The sequence below is a fragment of the Lolium rigidum genome, chromosome 6 (assembly GCF_022539505.1).
Source record: "Lolium rigidum isolate FL_2022 chromosome 6, APGP_CSIRO_Lrig_0.1, whole genome shotgun sequence".
In the NCBI taxonomy this organism is placed as follows: domain Eukaryota; kingdom Viridiplantae; phylum Streptophyta; class Magnoliopsida; order Poales; family Poaceae; genus Lolium; species Lolium rigidum.
Genome location: NC_061513.1, coordinates 196,141,103 through 196,152,412, shown reverse-complemented (window position 1 = coordinate 196,152,412; position 11,310 = coordinate 196,141,103). Strand labels below are relative to the sequence as shown.

General features: G+C 44.9%; 1 protein-coding gene across 3 annotated transcripts; it reads left to right on the top strand.

Moving 5' to 3' along the window:
- Positions 1–593: 593 nt before the first annotated feature.
- LOC124659926 (respiratory burst oxidase homolog protein B) lies at positions 594–6,316 on the top strand. 3 transcript variants are annotated; one of them, XM_047197733.1, is made up of 13 exons: positions 594–785; positions 1,660–2,250; positions 2,330–2,489; positions 2,707–2,755; positions 2,851–2,964; positions 3,039–3,473; positions 4,074–4,460; positions 4,540–4,632; positions 4,848–4,963; positions 5,054–5,156; positions 5,283–5,362; positions 5,463–5,974; positions 6,063–6,316. In XM_047197733.1, exons 2-13 carry the CDS (start codon positions 1,695–1,697, stop codon positions 6,170–6,172), a joined length of 2,715 nt encoding a protein of 904 aa, XP_047053689.1. In that variant the 5' UTR covers positions 594–785; positions 1,660–1,694; the 3' UTR covers positions 6,173–6,316. The 3 variants fall into 3 exon arrangements, with proteins under 3 accessions (XP_047053689.1, XP_047053688.1, XP_047053690.1); XM_047197732.1 differs by having other exon boundaries at positions 594–971; XM_047197734.1 differs by lacking the exon at positions 594–785 and adding an exon at positions 989–1,235.
- The last annotated feature ends 4,994 nt before the right edge of the window (positions 6,317–11,310 follow it).

The following is an 11,310-nucleotide window of genomic DNA, read 5'->3' as shown; positions in this document are numbered from 1 at the left end:
TGACGAACGCACGTATATTATGAAGATGTACAAGTAGAATTTTTTGTCCAAATTTTTCGATATTTTGAAATATAATTTTTTAGTAGAGGGAGCATACGCACCCGGGAGCCGAATTGAATTTCCGTTATTATTACGTTTGTTTATACTCTAGAAGTTAATTAAGTGCAAGAGGGGCTAGAGAAAGAGGAGTTTTAGCTTCCTTATTTAACTTTATTAACTCAGTCTGTTACCGACGACAACCTATATATATGTATATATATATTCATGAAAGCGAAGCATTAAACGGACAAAATAACCCCTCACGTAACTGCTCAAGAACTTTCATTCACGATGCTACTGTTTATTTGTCTCGACGTTGCTGTCAAAAGGAGTATTAGAGTGGTGCATTCTTGTACTAAGAAAACATATCAAGAGGTGCATTCCACTTTAGAAGTTTAAATATGGTTCAGGGTCGTGGAGACAGAGAGCACTGTCCGGGTAGAGAGGGAGAGCAGTGATTGCGTTGCAGACAACAACCATTCCGCACATGCTCCAACAGCAGCCATCAGCGTAGGGTGTCAAGCTGTCCAGTCCAGGCCCCAGCCTCTCTCCCCTCCCACGGACACACGGTAGCAGTACACACTGCTAACTAACAGTAATAGCAATGGGAGCAGCATTTCTAATTTCCCCTAATCCCATCACTATCCTCTTTGTTGTTTTCTGAAGCGACTGGCCTCATTTGGTGTGAGGACAGCGCATCGCATTGGGAGGAGTAGGAGTGCTAGACAGCAGTACCAGCCTACCAGGTAAGCAAAGGCCACCTGCATCTGCAAGATTGGTTGGTGCTAGCCCTCGTGCGTTCCGGTTCGAGAACACTCTGCTGTTTGTACCATTAGCGTGCTTAGGCAGGGGTTTCCCTTCTCTGTTCATCCGGTGGAATTTCAAGAAATGCTCCGGCTTCCAATCGGTGGCTGAAATCTTTCTCTTTTAAGGCAACAATCTGTTCCCCTTTTCTTGTTATCAAAAACTTTGTGCGCTTGATTCTCGGTTTCTTATTGGTTCTCCACTAGGGTCCAGTCGGTGTGGTTAAATTTTGGTTTACTCTTCAGTGGATGCTGCTTCACTCCCCTCCTAGAGATGTTCTTCTGTTTTCCATTTCTTATCTCCGTTTCTGGCTCCATTGAATGGATGGTTGATTGAGAGGGTGGGAGCTCCTCGTGCAAGTTCTAGATCTGAGCACACCTGGAGCCGTTTTGGTGCGAGTTATTTCCTCGGTTTCTTGTTTACTTTTGGAAGTCCCAAATGTCCTCCCTTTCTGTTACCGCAATTACTACTATGTTTCTTCCGAATTTCCTTTTTGGGAAATTGCTCTGGATCTGATGATAAGACAAGGGAGCCAACACTCTGGTCTCCTCTTTCAGTTGCTACTTCTGTTTCCAAGATATTTTCTTCTGTTTTATGTAGCTGAATTGTAGATAATTTTGGTCCGAGTCGTAATTTTCCTTTTTCTTTTGAAAGCGAGTCGTAATTTTCCTTTGTACTGATGTACCATTGTATTGATGATAGAACAACAGGAAATACACGTTCTGTAACCTTTTGTGTGTGTTGAAAGAGACATGCAGTAACTTTAATTTCCGGTCGTAGTTTCTCTCTCAGCTAACGAAATTGTCCTTTCACCAGAGAAACATAGGAAATTGTCCTGAGAGGTGGTACAGATGGCTGACATTGAAGCTGGCATGGTTGTCACTGATTCTGATAGTTCAAGAAGGTCACAAGATGACACTGCCACGTTAATACCAAACAGCGGCAATTTAGAAGGTTCAAGCCACAGGGCTACAAAGGCCACCAGGTTCAAAGACGATGACGAGGTTGTCGAGATTACCCTCGATGTACAACGTGATTCAGTGGCAATCCAAGATGTCAGGGCGGTTGATGATGGTGGCTCAGCGCATAGCGGTGGGTTTGATGGCCTGTCATTGGTGTCACCTTCCTCATCAAGGGGTGGCAAGCTGTCATCGAAACTGAGGCAGGTGACTAATGGGCTAAAGCTGACGAATCCGAGCAAGAAGGTGCCACTGCCACAGACACCGGCGCCAAAGGTCGTAAGGAAGAGATATGACCGAAGCAAGAGTACGGCCGCGGTGGCACTCAAAGGGATGCAGTTTGTGACTGCGAAAGTTGGCAATGATGGCTGGGCTGCGGTGGAGAAGCGATTCAATCATCTGCAAGTCGATGGCATGCTGCTTCGTTCGAGATTTGGGAAATGCATTGGTAATTTGAATTTTCCACTGCATCTAGACATATAATTTTTGATAGAATGGTGGTTCAGTTGTTGCTTTTGATTTTGCAGGAATGGAAGGGTCTGATGATTTTGCAATGCAAATGTTTGATTCATTAGCGAGGAAGAGAGGAATAGTGAAGGAAGTCCTCACTAAGGAGGAGCTCAAAGAATTCTGGGAGCAACTTAGTGATCAGGGTTTTGACAACCGTCTCCAGACATTCTTTGACATGTTAGTAGTTTCTGCTATATATATTGTTTTGGCATCTTAACAGACACACTGTATATCCTATATGCGATAAATGCCAATTCCAAATTCGCTTCAAAACAGTGAACTCAATTAACTAAGTGCTACAGAGATTTCCATGTGAAGTTATCGAACAACTTATCTTTAGTTACGGTTTTCTAGGTCATTTGATGTATTAACATGTCGTCACCTTTTTGTTCAGGGTTGACAAAAATGCTGATGGAAGAATCACGGCAGAGGAAGTTAAAGAGGTCAGCCAGAAGACTCCAAACTGAAAATATGATCTTAATGCCCTCATGGTGTAAATTTAAAGAATGATTAAGCAAATGGTAACATGCTTTTGCAGATTATTGCCCTTAGTGCATCAGCAAATAAACTTTCCAAGATCAAGGAGCGAGCTGATGAGTACACAGCCCTCATAATGGAAGAGCTTGACCCTAACAACTTGGGCTACATAGAGGTGTGTCCATTTTTAGTCAAATAACAGTTGAGAATCGCTACACAGTTCTTTTCTGACCACTCCAATGTTAACAGCTCGAAGACTTGGAGGCACTATTGCTGCAGTCGCCATCTGAAGCTGTTGCAAGATCAACGACCACCCACAGCTCAAAACTTAGCAAAGCTCTTAGCATGAAGCTTGCACCTAGCAAGGAAATGAGCCCACTTCGCCATTATTGGCAGGAGTTTTTGTACTTCCTAGAAGAAAACTGGAAGCGGATATGGGTCATCACTCTCTGGCTCTCCATCTGCATCGCCCTTTTCATTTGGAAGTTCATCCAGTATCGTAACCGAGCTGTATTTCACATTATGGGCTACTGTGTTGCCACTGCAAAGGGTGCTGCTGAGACCCTGAAATTTAATATGGCACTAGTCCTTCTTCCTGTCTGCAGAAATACAATCACTTGGATTCGATCCAAGACAAAGGTTGGAGCTGTTGTACCGTTCAACGACAACATAAATTTTCACAAGGTAAATGGTAATAATATGTACACTGTTTTAATGTGCATTTAGATCTGATATCGTATAGTGAGATATGTTATGAGCATCTGTTCTATCAAGAACAAATTAGATGCCTTGTACGACCTTAAAATAGTCCAAGAAACTGTTGCTCTCCTGCGACTCTCTCGAACCATTTAGGGCCCTTTGATCCTTCATCACAGAAGAACCTAGTGCTAAAGAATAACCTGCCTCTAATCCTCTCAAACGTCTCTAATTGCTCGCCAACGAGAATAAAAAAATTCTCGATAAAACGAGAATAAACTGTTGACGAGGCCAGATAGATAATTTACCACTGACTAAAACTGTGACTACATCACTATAGTGGATATTACCTTTTTTTTCGATAAGGGGGAGACCCCAGCCTCTGCATCAATTGGTGCATACGGCCTCTTATTAATCTTATTTAAAAGGTCTGAGTTACATTCTTACACCAATTCATGGATCACACAAAGTTTCCACATGGATCAGCCATCTAAAAATAAAGAGGAAAACAAGCCGCCACAAGATCTTCATGTCAGCCGCATCTAAAAATAGTGGATATTACCTAATATGCATGTTACGATTGTGCAGGTAATAGCAGCAGGTGTTGCAGTTGGTGTTGCTTTGCATGCAGGTGCTCATCTGACATGTGATTTTCCTCTCCTGCTCCATGCAAGTGATGCAAAATATGAACCAATGAAGCCTTTCTTTGGGGCCACAAGGCCACCAAATTACTGGTGGTTTGTAAAAGGAACTGCAGGGTGGACAGGTATCTCCATGGTAGTGCTCATGTCAATTGCTTTTGTATTAGCCCAGCCATGGTTCCGGCGTAACAAGCTCAGGGACACTAATCCACTCAAGAAGTTGACTGGTTTCAATGCCTTTTGGTTTACACACCACCTATTTGTTATTGTGTATGCCCTGCTCATCGTCCATGGAACAAGTTTATATCTAACAAAGGAGTGGTACAAGAAATCGGTAAAGTCTATACCCTCACACCAATAGAATATCTGATGATCAAAGTTGATACTTATTGATAACTTTTTAATATGATCAGACGTGGATGTACATTGCTTACCCTGTCTTCTTATATTCCTGTGAGCGCATTGTTCGGTTATTTAGAAGCCATGATGCAGTTAAGATTCAGAAGGTACCACAATTAAACTTTTCAAATTCTGTCGTTGTTTATCTTTTTGACCCTCAATGTGATGAACAGTAATGGCCTTTTCTTTTAAATATGACACATAGTAATAATGTACCAAACCATTCAATATGGAGATGTGCTCTGAACAGAAACTAAGCCTTAATTAGTGCAAATTTCTGGATTCATTATTTCATGGCCTTCAATTTGTATGTTCCCAACAGGTTGCGGTATATCCAGGGAATGTGTTGGCTCTTTATATGTCCAAGCCACCTGGTTTCAGATACCGGAGTGGGCAGTACATCTTTATAAATTGCCGTGCCGTATCTCCATATGAATGGTACCCAAATTACACACTTTTAAGAGTTGCATTAATTTAATTATTGAATAAGCATATGACCAATAGCATGGAAAATTTGCTCTATCACAGGCACCCATTTTCCATTACATCGGCACCAGGAGATAATTACCTTAGTGTCCACATTCGCACAAGGGGTGATTGGACTTCTCGGCTTAGGACTGTGTTTTCTGAGGTAAATCAGCATCTTTTGGCCTTTGTTTTATCTGAAGCATGGTAAATTTTTTAGTTGTTCGTTTGTTATATTTGATTGCCATTGCTCTACCTGATGGAACCGATAATAACTCTAAATGTAAACCAGGCTTGTCGCCCCCCTGCCGATGGAGAAAGTGGACTTCTTAGAGCTGACCTCTCCATGGGAGTCACTGACAGCAACGCAAGGTAAACAGGAATTTCTTCAGTTTCTTTCCAAAATGTTTTTATCACACTATATGTATTTTCAAACTCTCACCTGATCCTGAACTTCGTTGACATGTACTAGATTCCCAAAACTTTTGATTGATGGACCATATGGCGCTCCAGCACAAGATTACCGAGAGTATGATGTGCTATTGCTCATCGGACTTGGTATTGGAGCCACCCCTTTGATCAGCATTGTGAAGGATGTGCTTAACCACATCCAGCGTGGGGGGTCTGTTGGTGGTACAGAGCCTGAAGCCAGCGGCAGGGCAAAGAAGAGGCCATTCATGACGAAGAGGGCCTACTTCTACTGGGTCACTAGGGAAGAAGGCTCCTTTGAATGGTTCAGAGGGGTGATGAATGAGGTGGCTGAGAAGGATAAGGATGGAGTTATCGAGCTCCACAACCACTGCTCGAGTGTGTATCAGGAAGGCGATGCTCGTTCTGCCCTCATTGTCATGCTCCAAGAGCTCCAACATGCAAAGAAGGGGGTTGATATCTTGTCTGGAACCAGTGTCAAGACTCACTTCGCCAGGCCTAATTGGCGAAGTGTCTTCAAGCGTGTCGCGGTCAACCATGAGAATCAACGCGTTGGTAGGTCTTTTTTGCTGCCACACTCTGCACATGATACTAGAAATGTCCGTTACCTCCCATCACCTGCTAACATTTGGTTTTACTTCAGGGGTTTTCTACTGTGGCGAGCCTGTTCTCGTGCCACAGCTTCGGCAGTTGTCGGCAGATTTCACCCACAAGACGAATACAAAGTTTGAGTTTCATAAGGAGAACTTCTGATGGTACAACTTATATACGAACATGTGTCCAGGGTCTGGTTCATCATGTGCATTATACGGTTTGTAAGGGTAGATGAATAAAACTGGAGTTGTTTTGCTTAGCCTTGTGCCCAGACATATTTACTAGTATGTGACGTTAAACTTATTCACCTGACATTTAGTTATGCTTTTTTTTTGACAATCAATACCACGTATTTATAGTAACTAATAATACATGGTAAAGATACATGAGCTAACTTCAACCATTATAAAATAAATAAAATAAAGTCCGAAAGAAACCAACAAATCTTCGAGATCTTCAAACTCTTTCTTCTTCCATGACACAATCTTATACTCTTTCTTCTTTCATGATCCAATCTTATACTTTTCTGGAGGCAGCCGAAGATAGGTATCAAACCACAGACTTGAAGATACCAATGAAGGTTCTCCCATAATTTTAATTTGAGCTGCAATGCCAAGGCTTCGTGGACACGCGCAACCATTGAAATAGTCAATCACCATCGACAAGAGTTCCAACATCAATATGCCAGGAAAAAGCAACCGTATAGCCTGAGCCGAGAGAACGAATCACCATTGTTGTGGACGTAGCAACCGGAACAAATATTGCAAGGACAGACATTCTCGTGGCAACTATCAGAAAAGATCCTAGATTGGTCCAGCAAAAAAGATCTAAAGAACCATACCTAGAAAACTTTAATCTTCCAACACCATCATTAACGCCAGGAGGAAGATTTCGTTGTCGAAAGAGGGGCTAAAGATTAATTATTGTAGACGATGTCTTCTCCATTGATTTGGAAACCAAAAGAAGACGACTACCTAAACCCTAACCTACCGTAACCTAATTGTATAGAAAAACACTAATTTTATCGAAACCTCCATCCGTAGATCGGGTTCTCCACCCCTCATGTTCTCGACGAGGCTAACCGAAGGAGGGGGAACCAATCTACGGTGGAGTAGGAGGTGGAGGCGGTGTCGGGGGATGACCCCGTGTATGTCAAAGGACTGGGAACAGTTGGCTCAGGGCCGGCTGGCTCGCTGTGAAGCCTGCTGAGGAGCAGCCGACTTGGGCCGTGGCTGGCCGCCTTGGGGCCGGGCCGGCCGGCTGGAACCACGTCTTGGCCGGCTTGGTCATGGCCAGCTCCGCCGTGGTCTGGGCCGGCTTCGACATCAACTATCCAGCTTGAGATGGGGTCGGCCGGCTTCGGCATCGCCATGCCGGCTGGCCCATCCTCGGCCGGGTTTGTCATTCCCCTGACCGACTCCAGAAGTTGGTGATCCTTGTAGGAGAAGGCTCCTGGATGCCCATCTGGGTGCAAAAGTCCACAAGGACGACTTATCCCGCTGATCCCGCGATACTGCAGATCAACAGGGATCAGCGTGACGACCAGCCATCATGGCTCGACTCTCCGGGGCGGCGCAGGCTACGGCGGCGCTACGCTAGGAGCCGCAGACTACGAGCAAGGCTAGATGCCGGCCTACGAGCCGTTCGTCGCCCTGTCTTGTCCCTGTCAGCAGCGACAAAAGGACGTGACTGGGACGATTGTCGGCCCCCCAGCGCCTCGGGACCACGCGAAGAAGCCAGAGAAGGCGGAGCCGTCGTCGTAGACTCTAGGGGCCTCCTTGTAAATGTAGCGGGCACTATATAAGCCCAGTAGCACCCCCCTTTGTGGGATCAATCGTTCTCTCTTCTCACACTTGGTAGAACCGCTCGGGAGCTGACATGAGTATGCCTAATGGGAATGTCACGTATTGTCAACACCCGGATTTTTAAGTCCAGATGCCTGTTATGCCATACATCGCAATCCCAGGAATATTGTTGTTGCGAGACATAACAGTTGAATATCATAAGTCATCATTCATTACATACCATAGTCGTCTTACAAATAGAGATCACACGATCCAATATTACACAAATAGTTGATCTACTGATCAACGAACATATTACATGGCGGAAGTGTAACAGAGGTGGACTATCTAATCCACAGGCCAACGTCTGACGTCAGAAGATTCCCTAGTTGTCGTAGGCGTCTTGCTGTCCGTCCTCCTGGTACTGCTGCTCTTCTTCATAGTCTGGCCATTTGAATAGCCAGGGACACAGCCGTGAGTACTTTAAAGTACTCGCAAACTAATACTAGTGTAAGTGCTAACAAATTCTATTAAGGGGGTGCTAAGCTCTAGTTTAATTTGCATAAAGCCAATTTTAGTTCACAAGTATTTGAGAAAAGACTTATTCATGTGCTAACTAACTCAAGTGGGAACATTAGTGTCATTCCCACAACTCAGTTGTGATTCAAAAACAAGTCACCATTCACCATTCACTTCCCAACATTTTCAAGAATCTGACACCGGAAACTGTATGGCCTTTCCAACCGTCCGTAACCGTGGACACGGCTATTCGAATAGGTTTACACTCTGCAGAGGTTGCACACTTGTGCCACAATATTTGATTTCATCCGTCGGGATAACCCCGAATCATCGTAACACAATACACGGATCATCAACCATAACCTTTCACTTACAAACCGTAGTATGAGCACCTCTCCCCATGAGCTTGGCCTCCCAGTGAAGACCAACTGTCAACCTGGGAACTGCACAGGGCTTGGCCGTACAATTCACCTCAATTCACATCATTTCACAACAACGGAGGCAGCCTCGGCATAACCCCTATGATGTGTGTTCAGAGGGAACCCATACTAAGATGCATAAACTTCCAGCTACGCCCTACCCATAATCAGGTATTGTGGGGGTACTCAAAATTGGAAAGGTATCGCATTCAAACCATTATCAGTTTTAATCAAAAATCACCATCTTCTCCAAGTCATATTCACCTTCAAAAATCATTCAATGAAATGACTCCTCATTCCAAGGTTTCAAATTCAGTTCAAAACACATGTTCCCATCTAGAGTAGTCAAGTTTTAGTATTTAGCACTAGCACTAATCATGAGGGGTGCTATTTTGCTTGGTTAGCTTGAGACTAACTTTGCTACTCTAGTAACCTTCTTAACTTATACCAAAGTTAACTATAAAAGTAACTCTTTAAATAAACAAGTAAAAACTTGTAAGGTAAAAACTTGGGATAGGATTGTTGTAAGTAAGGTATAACCAATGGTGCCTTGCCCCAAGGGGCTTTGCACTTTGCAAGAATATTAGCTTGCAACAATAGAACTTGCAATGGTGTTAGCTTGCCTTGGTGGTTGAGGTGATCAAAGTGCTCTTCTTCTTCTGGGTAGAGTCCTTCCTCTTCCTGGTATTCTCCGGTACTAGCGTCTATACACGAATACGAGGATACAATCACCAAACAATAATTAAGTAGCCTTAATTAGCCTGAATGGCTCACTCCAAATGATCCAGCATCATCACTTAGCATTGCTACCAAAAATTATTCTAGGGTTTTCTTACTTAGTGTTAGAGAAATAATTTCTTCTCATTACATATGTAAATGATAGTTTCCATTTAGTTTTTGAGGAATAATTTCCTCTCATTGAATCTTCTTAAGATTTAACTTCCTCAAACAATCATACATGAAATCATGTTGACCTAAGTCAACCATTCATCATCATCATTTGAGAAAATGATTTAAATGAGGTAGAATACCTCATACCATTTAACCATTCTAAATATGATTTAAAATCACCAAGTATTTCATGTGAGATTATTTGACCAGGGGTCCAAACTTCCTATGAAAGTACTTGGGACAAGATTTAAATGAAGTGAAACACTTCATATGATTTGCATAATAGTTTTGGACAATATCACTTAACTAAACTAGCCATATAGTCCTTTATTCAAACTAGGCCATGATCATCCAAGGTGACCACACCATATTTTTGCAGAAACAATTAGTGTAATTGAAATGTGAGCTATTAGGGTTGGAATCAACTCAATATCATTTTTGGTTGATTTTCAAGAATTATTTGAAGTGGTAAAAGTCTCTGACTTGTTATTTTTATCACATTATTTCTACAATATATCTCTCAATGAGATCAGTGGGCTTTATAAGACTTTTCAGTAGCTTTCCAACAATATTAAGTTTGCTAAATTTGGCCAAGCCAAATTGAAACTATTTAATTTCAAAGTCAGGGCCAGTATTGAGTTTAAACAGAATCTGGATTTTTGAATTTGAATAAAAGGGGCGGCGGGAAAACAAATTGGGCCGAAATGAGGGGAGACGAACTGGGCTGGCCCAGTGACGCTTTGGTGCGCCACGGGCCAACTGACAGGGTAGGTCCCACTCGTCAGCGACTGACACTCACCGAACCGGTACGGGAGGCTGAGAAGCGTTGGATCAGAGTCTAATCGAACGGCTGTGCGTCGTCGTCGTCGACGCGAGAGGGTTGCTGCCGCGGCGGAGGTAGGGGGTCGGCGGCGAGCTGGGGCTCCGGCGAGGGTCGGCGACGATGCACGGCGGTGTTGTCGACGATGGGGAACTCAACGGTGGTCGCTGGAGCTCCGGGGGTGGACGGTAGCGTCAGATTGATCTGCGGTGGCTCACGGCGGCGATGTGGCAATTGGACGGCGGTGCTACGCAATGTTGCTTGGAGAGAGGGCGAGGAGGCTCAGAGGAGGGAGTAGAGTCGAGTGGCGTGCTCAGATGAGGAGGATGGGCGTTCCTTTTATAGGCGCTCGAGGTGGCCGGAGGTCTGCGGCGAACCGACAATGGCGCGGCGATTCCGGCGATGGAAGGGGACATGCGAAGTTGGCTCTAGGTAGGTGAGGTCGAGGCGAAGCTAGAGCGCGTGCTGTCTAGGTGGGGGACGGCCAGGTGAGCGCGGGCGACGGCCAGGTCTGGCGGCACGGGCGCGGGAGAACGGCGACGATGTCGACGGCGGCAGCCTGCGCGAGGGCACGGGCGCGTGTCTGGCGGACTGCTGGTGCGGCGGGGATGCTCAACTTGCGGAGAGGGGGCCAGGGGCTGCGCAGTTCGTCGGAGCGGCGCGTGGCCGTGGCGCGTCTGTGGGCGCGCCCACGCCGTGATCGGCATGATCTGGGCGCCACGGGCGCGTCCATGTCTGGCGCGTGGGGTGCTCTTCTCTGGCAATGGCGGGTCCTAGCCTGCGTAGGGGAGCAAGGTGGAGCAGAGGGGCAAGGTGGCAAGGTTTGGGATGGAGAGAAATGAGAGAGGGCTTGCCATGTGGAAC